Source organism: Nanorana parkeri, unplaced genomic scaffold (assembly GCF_000935625.1).
Source record: "Nanorana parkeri isolate BGI_ZX_2015 unplaced genomic scaffold, ASM93562v1 scaffold160, whole genome shotgun sequence".
Lineage (NCBI taxonomy): Eukaryota > Metazoa > Chordata > Amphibia > Anura > Dicroglossidae > Nanorana > Nanorana parkeri.
Window position 1 is genome coordinate 1,659,964 of NW_017306428.1, and position 18,541 is coordinate 1,678,504.

An 18,541-nucleotide genomic window follows, 5' to 3' on the forward strand; every position below is an offset into this window, starting at 1 on the left:
TAAATTGTTGGCGCTATATTAAAAATACCTATAATAAAATAATGGGAACCTGTACTGAGAACATATAGAGTCTTGGTTCTCAACTGGTGGGCCGCGACCCAAAAGTGGGCCGCGACCCCATGTTCAGTGGGTCGCTGCAGACCTTCCAGTTTTCTAGACGAGAGGAACCCCAGCCTTCTCCCAGTGTAGCACTGTCAGTTCCTTCGCCAAGCTGCCATTCAAAATATGCTGCCCGGAGCCGAGTCTCAGCTTGAGGTGGGGTGGGATGGAGGTATGGCCACGAGGAAGCTCAATCCACACGTGCATTGATTACTGCTCCCTCATGTGTCCTGTAGAGGTGCCTGGACCAGAGTGACGTCACATTCTGGCTCCCAGCACCTTTACAGGGTGCGCAATGCACATATGGATGGAGTTCCTTCACAGCACAGCAGCCCACACTGGACCCCAGGCTGAGGATCGACTCCAGTTCTTGTAAGGTAGGGAGACTAGGTGGATCTTAAAAAGAATAAAAAATTTTGGTGTGTGAGAATGTCTGTGTGTAAGATTGTGTCTCTGGATGTGTATGTATGTCAGTGGTTTTGAGGGCCCGTTCACACTAGTACCGTGTAATTAACACATGGTAACACTGGTAATCCAATCTCACCTACCGTGCATTCTGGTGTGGGAGGTGTGTTGCGTTGCCATTCATTTGAAGGGTACCCCAAACGCACCTCCCACCCCCAGTTCGTACACCCACATCGGAATGCGCAGTAGCCAATGCTGTGCGTTCCATTGCAGTGCGATTTGGGTCGCGACTTAATGACCAAGGACAAATGTGGCTCCTGAGGTAAAACAGGTTAAAAACCACTGATATAGAGGTGTCCATCACCAACCTCTCCTGTTATGCTGATCCAATGTTTTTAGTACCTTCTGTGGCACTGACCCAGGGAAAGTATGCAGATTAAGCATTCTGACTTAATCTTGGGTGCTGCATGCTTGCCCCAGGTTAGCATCTCCATATGTATTGAAGCCAGAGACAGCCAACATTTTCAGAAGATCAACAATGGCAGCCTACATATTTCTTCTGAATGTTTCCTCTAAATAACAACTCAACTTTACCACCTAGAAACAGATGTTAGACTATTCTGCCGCTTACCACTGTCACTCATAACATTCTGAATTTAGGAATCATGGAATCAGGAATAATAATCCTATAAACCATACATCACACCTACCTAAATATGGGTAAACGACTTTAGCCATTTGTTCGATTTCTGCCATGATTTCAGACATGATGGCAACAAATGGATCGTTCACACGACAACCTATTTCTCGAATAACTGTAAAAAAGGTATGATAGAACACAAAGCAGTAACTATCAGGTTCCTTGGAAGACATACACAGGTTCTATTGTATTGTAGCTGTCAAAAATATATTCCTATTAGGTACTTACATTTATCTGGCTTGCACACCACTTTATGGAGCTCTGCCACATTTTCTTTAACAGTGGAGATGCATTCAACGTCCATACTGCCACAGAGTCTACTGATGTATTCCACAGCCTCTGAAACACAACGGGACTTTCCAGTGCCCACAGAGGCTGTCAAACCAATGATCTGTATGTTTAATACAAATTGTTAAAAGTCAATATGAGTACATTTTAGGAAAGTAAATTCTTATTTTACAGCAAACTACACAATGGGGATTATTGTGGCTTTTGTAGTATTATTCAAGCTACTCCCCCCCCCCCCCCCCAAGGTGTACAGACCAATGTGAGGTATATATTGCTGTCTGTGTCACTTTCTCCAGTTGTCCTGATCACCAGTGTCACTAGCCATGCAAATGAGGAAAAATCTAAATTTTTAGTTGCCAGCAGAATTGGAATACAGGGGAAATCTTCCAATGGGGACACTTATTAAAGTGACAGAGGTCTAAGAGGGGATTTCCCTCACATTGGAAATATATCTCCTCATTTCCTATTGGAACTACAGGACAAGGAGCAAAAGGAAATCTCCCTAACAAGATACAGATGGAAAAAAAATGACTAATTTTTTATACCACCTCCCCCCCCCCCCCCCCCCTTTTAAACAACAGACTCTGATATTGGCAACATTTAGAAAAATGCAGTAGTACTAAAAATCCTTGGATCGTTAAAAGCTATAGTTCAATCTGCTTTTATTTTGTCTTTCCCAGTTCCAACATGCCATTGAAATTGTTACAAAAAAAAAATTCTCTTTTCATTACATACCTTATGCCATGAAGCCAGAGCCAGCCTGTGTGGCCGGAGTTCTAGACGGGCACCTACACGTGTGCATCATCCAGCACAGGGGATTGTGCGCGGCCACGTGCCTCTGAGTGGGCGTGTCCATGTGCGCGCGGACGAGCCCACATGCTTGTTCCTGATGATGGTGCCAATCGGGCTATTTAAGCCTGGGACACCTTGACTTCCCTGCTGACTGATCTTCAGCTGTACCCTGTCCCTTGTTCCTGAAACCTGTATACTTGATCCGATTATCTTAAACCGACCCGGCTTGTTTGACCTCTGCTCCTGCTCTATACTCCTTGACCTCGGCTTGTTTTGGACTCCTCTCTTGCCTATTTCCTGGTACTTCACTGTCTGCAAGTTATTGACCCGACCTGCCTCTGATTACATCCTGTCTCTTGATTGTGTACCTCGCTGCCAGATTGTTGCTGACCCAGCTTGTCTCTACTCTGCTTCCAGGATCCTGCGTTATAACTGCATCCTGCTTGAAGACCCCTGCAACCTGCACGCGGCTTTGACAGGAATCTACACCTACCGACACTTGTGCCCCTCCTTGTCCTCATGCACCTGTTCCACTATCCGGGGGGGGGTTTGGACTGGAGCAGCAAGAGAGGCCACCCTCGCCATCTCAGGCTCCCCTTAAGGTATGTGACACCTTATTTAAGACCCAGAGAAATCATTATTGCTTCTCTATGCAAAGCAAGCAGATCATGGCTACTAGAAGGGGCCAGTAAGGAGCTGTACACAGCTTCTTGAAAGCACCACACTACCCTACCTTAGAACTCGTCTCAAGAGTCCTCAGCCCTGACCAACCTAGGTAATCTCCACCTGCAAAGCTGAGCCTTCATGACTGAAAGACTAAATGTTCACGACTCATCAGTCCTTGACTTGCTCACATCTAGTCAGTTCTCAGCTTGTACACATCTAGTCAGTTCTCAGCTTGTGCACATCTAGTCAGTTCTCAGCTTGTGCACATCTAGTCAGTTCTCCGCTTGTTCTCAGCTTGTGCACATGTAGTCAGTTCTCAGCTTGTTCACATCTAGTCAGTTCTCAGCTTGTTCACATCTAGTCAGTTCTCAGCTTGTTCTCATCTAGTTCACATCTAGTCAGTTCTCAGCTTGTTCACATCTAGTCAGTTCTCAGCTTGTTCACATCTATTCAATTCTCAGGCTTGTACACATCTAGTCAGTTCTCAGCTTGACCACATCTAGTCAGTTCTCAGCTTGACCACATCTAGTCAGTTCTCAGCTTGACCACATCTAGTCAGTTCTCAGCTTGTTCACATCTAGTCATTTCTTGGCTTGTTCCCATCTATTTAGTCCAGAGCAGAGTGTAAGTCGAGGGGAGGCTGAGGTTTTGCAGCTGTTTGGGCTGCGTTAAAGTGAATATGTTGATTTCTCCTGCATGGGAATATATGTTAAATAGCTCTTTTATAGCTTGCCTTACCTGAGGAAGTTTTTGACCTGGTGAGTCCAGTTTCAGGTCCAGGTATTTAAACATTAGTACATTGTAGGGGTGCTGTCCTATTGTATTGTGACATTCATCAAAAATCATCAAGGTAAAGATGGAAAGGGAAGGCAGTAATCCAGTATTCAGACAATTGATAAGAATCTGAGGGGTCAAAATAATGATGTCATTTTGTTCAATGATCATCCCGACAGGAGAATAATCAGCTTCTTCCCCACAGAAACCAACCACGGAGTATCTGGAAAATAAAATGTGCGTAGTTCAGTCACTGGATAACAACAACTTTGAGATCCAAAACTTCTAGTGCTAATGCTAAAATAGAACCTCCCAACTCTGCACTGGTGCACCACATATCTCTGAGCAAAAGATCTTTTTTCAGGTAGAAGATGGAGCTGGGCTTAAAGGATAATTCAATTAAATTGCAGTTTACCTAACAGTCAGTCCTTAAAGAGGAACTACGGGAATTACAATACTAACCCAAGTAACCTTTTGGGTGCACTTTTGGTCTAGAGGCTCACATAAAGAAGATATACTCACCCGATTTTCAGTTTGGTCTGGCTGCTAGACCGATCCCTGCAGCCTTTTCTCCCCTGGGTTTCCGGCGGTCTAAGCCCCGCTGATGTCATTATGTCTATTGCAGGTCCATTCACCTGCATTAGATGTGAGGATGCCGAGGGATATAACACAGCTGGAGTGGAGGTTGAGAGAGGTGAGTGCTGACCACCACAGCACCGAGGATCAGGTGAAAATATCTGCTTTATTTGAGCCACTAGACAAAACAAGCACTGAAAGTCTTGCATTGGGGGGGGGGGGGGGGGGGGGGGGGGGGGGGGGTAGCTGGTAGGTGGTGGCTGTATTGGCTTTCTTTTTTCAGGGTTGAAAAACATTTTCAGCAAGAACAGAATATGCCGGTTGAACTTTCCAGGAATGCAGTGTCCTTGTCACTTTCCGTGAGATGAACTAACTAGAAGCATAAGACAATCTTGTCTTCCCTCTGAAAACACTAGCCCTATCAGCCCCTATGTGGTGGAGATAAAGCCAGTAATGTTTGAAGTCCAGCCTCGGTAAGAATAAAATAGATAGATAGACAGATAGTGGTGCTACCCATTTTATTTGGAGAATTATCAGGTGAAAATAACAGGGAAAAGTCTGAAAAAACAACCACTACATTTTAAGACTGATAAGCTGCACTATTTTTGTTTTTGGATATGAACATGAATTTTTATCTCAGATGATTTACAGGGTTATTAAGCAAAAGGGTGAGGAGTTTGGAGAAGACAGGAGAAGTGAACAATCTAGGACAACATAGCCGATTTGGAAAATGTCTCCAATTCAGCTCACATTCCAATTCAGCTATGTTGTCCTAGATTGTTCACTTCTCCTGCCTTCTCCAAACTCCTCACCCTTTTGTGAATAGCCCTGAAAGTTTATTTTCTCAATTAACATGCAAAAAACTAGAATCCTTAACCCTCTACCCTGCCCTCTGCACACTTTACAACTGCTTTCTCACTATTAAGGTGACAGGCATGTGAAAGTGCTGGGGCTGCTCTGTGAAAACACAAAGAACTTGCAATTTGCTTCCTCATACCTGAAAGTGCTGTGATTTTTACAGTGGCAGGGATCTGTGTTGTGGAGGAATGGCAGTAAATGGTAAGTATAGGGTTGAATAGTTGGGGATATTTTTTTTATTTTGGACAGGTTTGTTTTGAAAACTGAGTCTGCCTTGTTGACAGGGCAGGTGTAGGGAATGTTCACGATGGTTTAACAAACCATGAAACACCCGTAGGAGTATTACAAACCAGCCCCAACCCATGCAGTTTGGGTGGAGTTCTCTCTAACCCCAGTCATATCATTTTTAGTACATACCCGGTATCGTCGAAGTACTGGCAGAAAATATTTTTCTGCTGCTCATACACTGGCACTTTGGTAGCCATAAACACAACCTTTCCCTTCTGACCTGCTGGCATAGATTTTAGATGGTGATCACAAATCGATAATGCCACCAATGTCTTTCCACATCCTGTAATAATAAAAAGTGAGAATTAAATGACTCAAATAGCACAATTCCCTGTGTACATCATGCATACAGGAGCAGACAACCCCAAATGTTCAAGAAATAGAACAAAAACATGACAGTGTGCTACATCCTGCAAATAAGCTGCAGAGCATTTTTGGAAGCTTACCCAAGTACAATTACTGGGATTCAATCTTTAAAAATTTGTTGTACCACTATGCTGATATTACCTAAGGTATTTTCTAAAGGGCTAATACTTGATATAGATAGGCATTATATCAAAGGTAGGCAACCTTGGCAATCCAGCTGTTGTGGAACCACAACTTTCATGATTTATTGCAAGACTGACAGCTACAGGCATGACTCCAAGAAGCATAACGGGATTTATTGATTCATTTTATTAACCCCCTTATGACTGAGGCCCTTTTTTCATTTTTTGCACCCATGTTATATTCCACATTTTAGGCCTGAAAATGACGTAAAACCCCCCAACATTATATATTTTCTGAATGCCAAGACCCTATAGAATAAAATGGTGGTAGTTGAAAATGTTTATGTTGCGCAATATTAGCGCAACTCTTTATTAAACCCCAAAATTTAGTGACAAATTTAATTAAATGCCCCAAAACACAACAAATTACCCATTTTTTTAATGAAATATAAAAGATGAGGTTACAACGAGTAAAACGATACCCAACATGCCCAGTTTACAGATTGCGTGCGACCGTGAAACGGCGAAAAACTGCAGTACATTTATATTTTACTTTACTTTTAGAGGCTTCAGGGAAATATTAGGGGTCTAAACAGATCCCTGATATTTCCCTTTTAAAATAGAAAAATTGATTGAGGACACAGTCATCAATCTCTTTTTCTGCAGCCCTTGTTATAAATGAACAGGAATCCTCTATACTGAGTGTTCCTGTTCATTCATAACGTTAGAACACAGTGTGTTTACTATATCCACAATCATGAATGAACAGAAGGTGATGTAGATCACTCCCATTCATTCATAATTGAGGATACAGTAACCATACTATATCCTCAATTATTTACAAACACTCAGCCATCACTGATCACTGAGTGTTTGTACCACTCTCCTTCCTGACACGCTGTCACAGGGGGCTGAGCGAGCGGAGCTCAGCCTGCTGTGACAGCGCAGGATGTCTCCGCCCACACCTCTCTCCTCTGATCTGTGACAGGAGGCTGTGCGGTGCGGGGAGGAGAGACGCCAGCTGCTCACAGCGCTCTCTTTACGCAGTTCTTGGCCGCCTGTGACAGTTTATCTCCTCCCCGCTGGAACACAGTGGGGAGGAGAGAATAGGATGGATGCACCGCTGTATCGGCCAGAAAAATGGCACTTTCGCCATTATGCCAAAAGTGCAATTTTCAGCCGATATATCGGTGCATTCCTAATAAATATGCCTAATTTTGTATCTTTCTTATCAGCTAAGTGCTGCAGCAATAACTGCCAGCACATAGAGTCGAATTCAGCTCTCAAACACAAGCTCTCCTGCAGCCCGATATGCCAACTGAACAATGCTCTAATCAATATCATTCTTGTTCCCCTAAACAGATCCATTAATTAGAATGGTGTTCAGGGGGCGTGTTGGAGAGCTGGGATGCTGCTTGTGTCAGAGTGGCAGTCCGAGTCTTCTAATGTTGCTAGCACAGGATTTTTTAACCCTTGCTGCATTACCTAGAGGCATATTCCATTACTGTATGAGTAGCTTGCCTGCATTAAAGTATTCAATTAAGTGGGTTCAATAAGGGATATAGTCCTTCCCACAGCTGCTACCTCTCCACAGACACAACTTACATTTCCTGCATTCTGGATATTGAGATAACTAAAAGACTTGTATAGCCTCACAAGTTAGTTGGTAATGATCATTTCTATCAAAGCAAGCTATGGACTGACAGTTGAGAGTTCCCCGAGACAATCTCCACCCCCAGCCCTCCCAGATTTATGGTAATGAATAAAGCTGTAAGTCTTTAATTGTTTATAATATTACTAAAATGTATTAAGCTGAAACCAACATTACATTTTGTTCACTGCTGATGCAAACAAACTGACCTGTCGGGGCACATATAATTGTGTTGTTGCCTCTGTATGCAGGCTCAGCCAACTCTTCTTGATACTTTCTAAGCTTTATATCTTTTATTGATAATGGGGTGGAACCTAAAAAGCAAAAAAAAAAAAATTGTGTATATATATACAATTTAACATTATAAAACATTTACAATTGTACTGCAAAATAGACAAAATCATGTATTAATAATATTGGCATTCAAATAAAATTTACCAGAGCGTTCAAAAACTAAGCAAGAGCATTTAAAGGGGACTTCCTGGAAAGGTAGAAGTCTGTTTAAAGAAGAACTTTGGGTAAAATTTTCCTTAACCCTTGCAGTGGGGCTACCTCTGCACTGCAAGGGTTAACTGCTCGTTTTCGTCTAGGGAATAAAATAAAAAAAATGATACTCACCCGTTCTTCTGAGCCAACTTGCTCTTAGAACGGTGCTTCAAGCCTTACTCCCCCTCTGCTGCAGTGGTCTAAGTCATCACATCCAATACACAATGTATAGGCTTTTGGGACACCGGCCAGCTCCAAGGTTCAGGTGAATATAACTTTTTTTTATTTTTGGCCCTAGGCGAAAACGAGTAAGTAGCCCCACTACAAGGGTTAATAAAAATGTTCTCAGAGTTGTTCTTTCAGACCCTACCGGTAGTAACATGAGTTTTCTCACTTTTGAAATCTCATTTTGATTTTTCAGTATAAATACTAAACAGAGATCCTTTGTGACACTGTCTTCTGTAGTTAATTCTAATATACTTTACTTACTGAGAGTTGTAGGAAGCCTTGATGTGTTCCCGTAATTGTGCTGCGGTTCCCCAGGGGCTAAAAATTAAAATTTAAAGAACAGAGACAATTCATACGAGCCCTTTATTGCTTTTACTTATAGTATGCTACTTCAATGTATATGTTTTTACTAGAGGCGCATCGAAATAGAAATGTAAAAACCGAAACGAAACCAAAATAGAAAAAATTGTCAGGCCGAAACCGATACCGAAAATGTTTTTATTTTAAATTTTTTACATATTTAATTTTTTTATATTTATTTTTATATATAAATATATTTTTTATTAAATATTTTTTACTTTACTTTTAGGGGCTTCGTGGAAATATTAGGGGTCTAAATAGACCCCTAATATTTCACTTTTAAAAATAGAAAAAGAGATTGAGAATCTCTTTTCTGTATCCCCTGTTATCAATGAACAGGAATCCTCTATGAGTGTTCCAGTTCATTGATAACTTGGGACATAGTATGTTTACTATAACTACAATTATGATGTTTACTATAACTACAATTATGAATGAACAGGAGTGGATATAGATCACTTCCATTCATTCATAATTGAGGATATATTACCCATACTATATCCTCAATTATCTACAAACACTCAGCGATCACTGAGTGTTTGTAGCCTGCTCTGCTCTCTGACACACACTGTCACAGGAGGCTAAGTGAGCGGTGCGAGAGGAGAGCCCAGCCTCCTGTGACAGCGATGTCTCTGCCCCCACACGGCTCCGCTGCACTGTGAAAGGCGGCCGAGCGGTGCGGGAGGAGAGACACCGGCTGCTCACAGCACTCATGTCCCGCAGCGCTCGGCCGGCTGTCACAGAGCAGCGCCCAGCGGGGAGGAAGGAAATCAAGAATGTGCCGATGTCCGGCATTTAGCCAAAAGTACCTCTTTCGGCCGATATGTTTCGGCGGCCGATATATCTGTGCATCCCTAGTTTTGACATCGATGAACTGTAACAAATGTAACAGAAAAAATGGTTTCCTATGTGCCCTGTTCACACCATACATGTGCGGTGGTGTGCAGCTCAACAGACAAGACCTTAAGGATGAACCCTATATGGTAAATAAGGCCTTAGAAAGCTTTTCCCCAATAGGGCTCAATAACTGCACTATCCAAGTCCGATTAATCACTCCCAGATTTTAACAGCTCAGGAGACAGAATAAAACGATCCCATGGTGATTTCCAGATATTTCAAAATTACTTTTCTAAAAAGGGGAGTAGAGTTTAGGTGACGTACAACCCCAATCTCAAAACAGTTGGGACGCTGTGTACAATCTACATAAAAACAGAATGCAATGAACCCATATTTTATTCACAGAAAACATATTAAATGTTTAAAATGAGAAAAGCTAATTTTGAAACTTATGGCAGCAACACGTCTCAAAAAAGTTGGGACAGGGCAACAAAAAGCTGGCAAAGTAAGTGTTATTAACAAAGAAGAGCTGCAAGAACATTTTTCAAGTAATTAGGTTAATTGGCAACAGATCAGTAACATGATTGGGTATAAAAAGAGCATCTTAGAGAGTCAGTGGGGATGATTTACTAACCTAAACACAAGCACGCACCAGGTGCGTGTGATTTTCACACAGCAAAACGTATTTATCAACCAAAAAGTCTCTAAAAGCATATTTCCACTAATGCCATATATGGAAAAATCATGCACATGATGCATATATAATGCTGCTTCACAGTTTAGACAAAAATGGTTAGTTAATGCATTTACATTCCTGCATTCATCAACACGAGCAACACTACATAGAGCTAATTTACACAACATCACCTTGTAATTCATGCTTGGCTTTGCACAACACACCTGCTGGGTGTGTACACACTACAAAGGTGTTTAGATTCCACCCATAGATCATGCTGGGAGGGAACACACTACAGAGGTGTATACATGTTCGTGGTGTGTTTATAAGGTTAGTAAATCAACCCCAGTGTCTCAGAAGTAAAGATGGGCAGAGGTTCACCAATCTATGGAATTGGGGTTGTACATACATTGGGGCAGAGCTCGGGCTCATGCTGGGGAAGATGGCATCAGCGACCTCCTAGAGTTAGCCGGGATTTCAAGTTGTAAACGCTATATCTGGTACATGGACAGGTGCACTTCTGAATGTGAGCATATCATTTGGCAATTTTCGTTTAATAGAAAGCACTATGGGATGTTTTAATTCTGTTTCCTGGGCTGCTACTGTATAATCTAGGAGTCATTATGCCTTAGTGGTAATTAACATACTAAGTTACCTGATTTCCAAAAGCAAAAATTAAGGAATTTTACGCACAAATTTAATGTCTCCCCCCAAACAGTTACTTTTAAGGCATGCCAACTATCAGACCAGGTTGACACCTGGGCGATCCGTGACTGCACAGCAATCGTGCACGAAAACGCATGGTCACAGAGTCGCACACCACCGCTGATGAAGCTGGCGGTGCCATTATTTTGTAATGGCACCCCAGGCAGTTCGCACTGTTTCCCTCCACGATTCCGCCCGTGCAATCACGCACAATTGCGGTTGAAAAAAACCTGTGCATGTACAGCACGGATGCAACCCCATTGACTTCGAAGGGGCCGCGTGGCAACTGCTGGCAACGCCCAAGTCTGCACCAACCCTCAGGGGTGTCAGTGTGCGTATTTCAGCTCTCAACCAAACTTTTACGCCCTCACATATCTTGTGTCATATCTGATTACATGTGCAGCACCATGGCAACTGCATCCAAATAGAGGCTAAGATGGCACCTTCCTTGGCTGTAAGGCATAGGAGGGTGTAGTTCCACTGTAAGATGATGTTGTTGGTTTTTTTTTTTTTTTACATTAAACTGAACAAAGAGCTTGCCTCTGCTAATGTCTTTTCTACTCTGTATAGTTGGTGAAAAGGGCAAGGCTTGGGCCATGGGGGATAGCAAAGTAGACGACATTTACATTGGCCTAAGGGAGTTATCAGTAAATCTTTATACACAGATAAATACAATGCAAAAGAATTATGTCAAAGTATATGAAATGCAATAGTGTGCAGTAGCCTCTAACAAAGTGTCAGAAGAACCAGTTTCTGGTTCTTATGGGTCACTGCTCTATATTGATAATGATGTAGCATATGATTAATCTGTGATCTCGAGTGTGTTCTATTAGTGTGTTTTTCAGTTATAATGTATCATTTCTCGGAAATGAAGGACTTTGAGCTAGTTACCTGACAGACATTGGTTCTCCAGTGCAGCCTCTTCAGAGAAATGGACCATCATCAAGGTACTGTCTGATTCTCCAGACTCTGAGTCATCAATGGGCACTTTTTTCTCATTACGGCATTCTGAAAGTATAAAGCGTTAAGTATGTTTAATTCCAAATGTTAGACACCACATATGCTGCATACTTTATGAGGAGAAAGGAAATAAAATAAAGGAAGAAAAGAAAAAAAGAATTGTGTAAGCCCACACCAGCCAATCAACTGCTCGACTGAAGACTGAAAACGTATTTTATTTAAGTTTTGGATAGGGTGAGGGAAAATCCCACCTTTGGCAGTTGTCAGTGGAGAACATGAACCCAATGAGAGACTGAGCCTTTACATCTGTTTCAGTGATAACCATAACATTATTCCTTTCCCTTTCCCAATGACAACTATCAGCAGAACATGAGGATAAATCTGCCCTGTAGGGCACGGGCAGCAATAAAAACCCCAAAAAGAGGTTTTAATCCTTCTCATGCTACTGGGAATAATAAAAAGTCCTGAGTTCCACTTTAAATACTGCACAAACAGCCTACAAGGGTAATGCTGATTAGTTCTTCTAAGCAGCACCGTCATTTCTCTCTTCAGACAAGGGGTCTGTTTATAAACAACTGACAGAGCCATTCACCCTGCACATCTTTATGAAATGGAGGCAAAAACAAATGTTTGTAAAACGTTTTAATTTCCTATGCTCCTAAGCAACATCTAGTGGCCATAATGCAGTACTATAGTACATTCGACCTGTAAAGAAAAAATTAGAGGTGCACCAAAATTGAATTTTCAGACCAAAACTAAAAAATGTGTCAGGCCGAAACTAAAAAAAAAAAATGTTCTAAACTTTTTTGAAATAATTTTTTTCATATTTTATTTGTATTTATTTACTTTACTGACAGGGGACTCTGGGGAAATATTAGGGGTCTGGCCCCCTGATATTTCTCTTTTGAAATAGAAAAAGAGATTGAAGACAGAGTCCTAAATGTCCTTTTCTGCTGCCCCTGTTATGAATGAACAGGAAGCTTCTATACTTAGTGCTCCTGTCCATTCATAAATTGTGGATATAGTTACTATGTCCACAATCATAAATTAACAGGAAGTGATGTAGAGCACTTAACATCACCCCCCAATTTCCCAATACTTGCTAAACAGAAAAAAAACTGATTTCAGTGCTAAAACCAGTGATAATATTCAGTAATCAATTGTAACTAATCGAATTTCAGTTTACTGTGTGTGATGGAAAAGTGAAAGATGATTTTTGATTGGTTGTGCTGGATTTACTGCATTTTCCAACACTGAACAATGGTGTTTTCTTAGTCGTTAAAAACAGGTTTAAAAGGAAAGTTTTTTCTGACAGAATCATGTAGCCTGCTATTGCTTACTTGTCATCATACAAATCCTGATTGGCTGGCTGCAATCCTGACTCTCAATACATTGAGTCATAAACCCAGAACAAAAAGGAAGATGTCACCAGCCGTCTCAGAGATGACCTGACGAAGGGGAACCTGTGTGGCCCCAAAAGCGCTTGCCAATGAGAGACAGCATCTGTCAATAAATGGGCATCTAATTGCTGTTATTATCGTTGTTGGAGTGCTGGTGACGTCTTCCTTTTTGTTTATGTGTGGCGGCGCCATCTGCAGTAATTTCAAGCACCTGTCTTTTTGTGGGGAGTCCCGGTAAGGAGTGCGGCACGTTTTTCTTTTTTCATAAACCCAGAACAAGCACGCAGATAAGGACTTGCGACTTTTCTGATTTGCATATTTTGTTCCAAGCCAGAAAGTAATAAAGTCAGTGGGCAACTAGCATTTCTTAGAAGGAAGTCAGCAAAGGCAGCCCCATATTTACGGTATAAAAGGTTGTTTGCCATCCATGGGTCTACAACAGAGGTAGGCAACTTTGGGCCTCCAACTGTGGTGAATCTACATGTCCCATGATGCATTGCAAGTCTCTGATAGGCACAGGCATGACACCCAGAGGCAGAGACATGCTTAGATTTGTAGTTTCACTACAGCTGGAGGGCTGATGTTGCCCACACCTGAGTGTTGTAACAGGGAACAGACCAGTCATGCAGATAAATATATTCTCGTCTACAGTATAGCAATTTGTTGTTCAACTCACCTGTGTCGCCTTTCCAAACCTCCAGGACTTCTGTGTAATCAAAGCGTTCCAAGACTAGAGTAAAGGCCTTTGGCCACTCTTCTTTATCTGATCGGAGAAGGCAGTCAAGAAGCTTCTCTGCTCCAGCGATTGACCCTTTCAGATCTGTTTCCTGATTGCAAAACAGAAGAAAGAAAAAATTTCTCCTAAGCTAGCCATACACTGCCAGAATCCTTTTAAGATCCTTTACGAAATGTTCATTAAAGTTTTCAATAGTTAATGGGGACAAATCAACGATCATTTTCAACCGTAATGAAGGTCCAGGTTGGAAAATGTTTTCTCGTTTATTATCAGAACAAACAAAATTCTAGTAGCTAATGTGGTTTTCAGTCGGAAAAAAAATTGTATTTATTGTAATGCGCATGTGCTAGAAAAAATTTTCTCCAGAATTAGAACTTTTGTGGTCACGAACATTCCCTTGTTTAAATGATTAGGTATGGTATTGGGACTTAGGAAAGACCAATACAAACAAATGTTTTTTGTATAGTGTATGCAAAACTGGATTTAAAGTAGATTCTAAAGAGGAACTATTAAAAATTAACCATTAAAGTGGGGCTACCCCTGTACTGCAAGGGTTAAGTGCTCATTTTATTTAAGAGGTGAAAATAGATATACTTACCCAAACCTCGACCCTGCCTGGCTGCTGCACTTGTGCTGCAGCCTGTTATTCCCCGGGCTCCTGCGGTCTAAGGATACATGAAGTCATTACGTCTAATACACGTTCATTAGACGTGAGGACAACAAGGGACATACCACAGCCAGAGCGGTGAGCGGTCACTGCCGCAGGACTGAGGATCAGAGGAGTATATAATTTTTTTTATTTTCACACTAGACCAAAACAAGCACTTAATCCTTCCACTGCAGGGGTAGCCCCACCGCAAGAGTTGATTAAAAAAAAATCATGAAGTTAATATATGTGGTATGTCCACCCACTACAACCTAATGGCCTGATGAACATATAATCTATCCATAAATATACTTTAAAACACGCAATATACTTATAGATGGAAACAAAGTTTGCTTTGTATTATTCTTTCATTGATTGGTCTGGACAGAATGTGTAAAGGAGAACTATGGGGCAACCTTTTTGCCCATAGTTCTCTTCAGGGTCACAATAGGACCCTGGCGATGCATTGAAGTCATTGGCACCGCAGCCATGCCCCCCGTCTGCAGTGCGATCGCCGGCACCCGAACGTGTGGCACATTAGTGCGTTCCGGTCCAGTGCGATCTGCAAAAATGCTGCATGCACTATTTTTTGCAGATCACACTGGGCCGGAACGCAGGCACTGATGTGCCACGCATTCGGGTGCCGGGCATCGCACTGCAGGTGGGGGGCATGGCTGTGGTGCCATTGACTTCAATGCACTGCCACACCCACCCCTGAATCCAGGGAGCCGGCCAGGTTGCGTTCCAGAGGCCGAATGCTCTGGAATGCACTCTTTGTGGTGTGAACCGGCCCTAAGTGTTATTGTTACCAAATTTTTTTTTTTTTTCAACTTTAGATTTTTATTAAATTATAAAATATCTGCAATACAACAATGTTGACTACATTCAAAAAATGGATACAGGTTTGGTATGTTAGCACTTATAAGACTTCTACAACATCATCTACTAAACCTTAGAATTCTTCCACCTTGGGAACGAGAATGTCAAAATGGTCACAACGGAATGTAGCATTAATTCAACCTCCCTATGTGAATCCCACAGTGAAAGTATCCATGTCGATCAACATTTCCAACATTAGAATAACTCTGAGAAGGAACATACTATACTAGAGGGTATCTATAAGGGAAGGGGTAGGAAAGAATGGGCGGGGGGATGACGGAAGGAAGGGACCTTACATATAAGGGAGGGCAGGGGATAAGAATGACAGAGAGGAGGAGCTATGGGTACGCAGACAATAAAGTAGTGGCACAACGTGAAACATCGTAATGTCAATCTACTCTCTTACTTTAAGTATTTTGTTTAGTAAACCTGATCCAGGAATCCCATCTCTTATGGAAAAGGTTCTCCGAATTCACTCTATGGGCTATTATTCATTCATATTGTTACCAAATTTACCTGCATAATCTCTTCAACCTCCCTTTTGAGGAGACAGTCACCCAGCTCAGAAGCTACTTCGTTAGGATTAATGTTAAATGTCACAGTCTGTCTGATAATGTCAAGATGTCGCTTTGGTTTTTCTAGACTTTCAATTATTGTGAAATCAGTTTCTGCAAGTGCCTTCGATAGCCCACCATATCCTGGATTAAACAAAAAGCAAAAAAAGGACCAACAATTAAATAGGTTACAATTTAGCCATCCCTTCCGCTTTCCAAGTCCTCCTGCTCTCTAGCTCCCTCATCAACTCCTCCCATGTTCGCCTCCAGGACTTCTCCAGAGCCTCTCCCATCCTCTGGAACCCCCTACTCCAATCTGTCCGCTCATCTCCTACTCTGTCTTCCTTTAGGAGATGATTAAAAATGAATCTCTTCAGGAAAGCCTATGCCACTTCCACCTAACAACTGAATTTTTACTTTCTCAAACAACTCATCCACACACAGTTACTACCTTTTTGTATCATTTGCTTCTCCCTTTTACATCACACATGTGCAGTGGTGTGCAGAAAACCTCAGCAATGGACATGGTGTAAACAAGCCCTGAAAGTGAGCAGCTCAAAGAATCTCTCACCAACCCTCACTCCTTGGAAAGCAATACATGACCCCATCCTGTCCTGACCTTAGCAAATAATGCTGTAACCTGGCACATTACTTTCATAGATCGGGCCCTGTGTGTCTAACCTCAATCTTGCATTCCATTTCTAGAAAATTGGTAAGTTACCGTACTGGAACTAGTGGGTGCATATTTGCCCTTTCGTGGGCTGGGCAACAAGAAACCCGTAACAATCATAGGAACAGGTCTTCATTTCCTTATTAATAGGAATACAAAGCAGTCATTCACAATCATGGAGACAATCTGCTTTCTAGCTACTCAGAGTACAAGATGTTTTCAATTCAGTCAATGTTCCTGCTCGCTTCTCGCTTTTCTAGGGACAAAATACATTTATGACAGAAGGATCCATCTTCAGCCCACCACTCTATATTAAGATGTCCATTTTTTAAAAAGATCTCTACTGTGTTCAAGCCAACCACACAGATATATTTGCATTGTATTACCATGAGCATTTGTCTGTGTCTGCAATATGTATTTGTAATGGCTTCCTTCAACAGCATTTATCTGTTCTTAGATGTGCTTTACATTTCAATTTTCTACCACATAACAATAATCCATAAATGAAATATTAAAAATAATGGAGAAAGTTAGAAACACATTATACAGAAACAAACCTGCAGCTTCTAGACCATCTATAAGTCCTTGGTACCATCCTTCAGCTTCCAGGCCCAGCAGTTTATCTATGAATAATTTTGCAGCTGCAGTCCGTCCTCTTGCCTCCTCGGCCTTAATCTGGTCTATAATACCTTCCGGGAAATAAATCAAAGCACAAAACATGACACTAAATATAGACCAACAGTACTTTAAACCCCATTACTATACCAGTGAAATACAAGAAGAGTATTCCAAGCAAAAATTGCCTCACTCATCTAGACCCTCTGTCCTCTGATACCCATATTTTAGCTAAAATCTTTCCATGACCTTCCTTGACGTGACATATAGAGGCAACAGAAAGAGGAGGGGGGGGGGGGGGGACATCCCCCAAAGTGAATGGGGTACAATTAGATCCATGGGTTGTCCTGCCAGCACCACTTGGCTTGACTAAAGTTGATTTTTCAAGGAGATAGGTGGAAAATTGTTGACCAAACAGTGACTTCAGATGACTGGCCGCAGCCACTATTCACTCAACAATTTTCCACCCGACTCAGAATGTAATATCTGATAGTCATGTGCAATTCGTTTTGGAAAGATTAATTTTTTGGATGAATTTTTATAAAATCCGTACTTTCGGATGCATCTGAATTTCCGAATGACAGAAATAATGAATGCCAACAAATGTGAATTCCCGATAATTATTTTTTTTTTTTTACAGACCACAGAAGAAAACAAAAGTCATACCAGGCCCTTTGAGTATGGTAGGAATTTTAAGGGGAAATCCTACCCCGCAAAAATTAATAATAATAAAAAAGTTCCACCGCACGCCAACCTGTCCAAGCCTGACGAAGACTCGTCGCAAAATGACAGCTCTGTCGCAAATGTAAACAAATGGGCGGAGCATGCCGTGACATCACGAGGCTCATTCAGCCCATTTGACATTTTAAGCTGTCGTATAACACAATGAGCTCCCGAATGCCATTCGGGTCTGTGGGCTGAGGTGTCATATGAACAGTATTGACACCTCAGGCTCCCAGACCCGAATGGCATTCGGGAGCTCCCAAATGCTTTTGTGTTATATGACAGCTAAGAATGTCAAATGGGTGGAACGAGCCTCGTGACATCACAGCTTTCTCCGCCCATTTGTTCATTGTGATTGCCGCTGGATTACATCGGTGGATTCCATTTTTTTTTTAAATAAAAGAATTGTCAAAATTTTTTCAATTAAAGTATCCATACTCATTCAGAAGGTAGGGGGGCAGCATCTGGGTACCCCGATGCA

The 18,541-nt window shown here is 41.8% G+C and overlaps 1 protein-coding gene across 1 annotated transcript in view; it reads right to left on the minus strand.

The window, feature by feature from the left end:
* Positions 1-18,541, minus strand: part of DDX58 (DExD/H-box helicase 58) — a 39,898-nt gene that overhangs the window by 20,187 nt on the left and 1,170 nt on the right. The window contains exons 2-10 of the mRNA XM_018554461.1: positions 17,280-17,411; positions 16,015-16,196; positions 13,914-14,064; positions 11,769-11,885; positions 7,795-7,899; positions 5,576-5,729; positions 3,689-3,947; positions 1,433-1,595; positions 1,215-1,319 (exon numbers count right to left, since the gene is read on the minus strand). Coding sequence (XP_018409963.1) covers positions 1,215-1,319; positions 1,433-1,595; positions 3,689-3,947; positions 5,576-5,729; positions 7,795-7,899; positions 11,769-11,885; positions 13,914-14,064; positions 16,015-16,196; positions 17,280-17,411 — 1,368 coding nt within the window. The remainder of the gene's footprint in view (positions 1-1,214; positions 1,320-1,432; positions 1,596-3,688; positions 3,948-5,575; positions 5,730-7,794; positions 7,900-11,768; positions 11,886-13,913; positions 14,065-16,014; positions 16,197-17,279; positions 17,412-18,541) is intronic.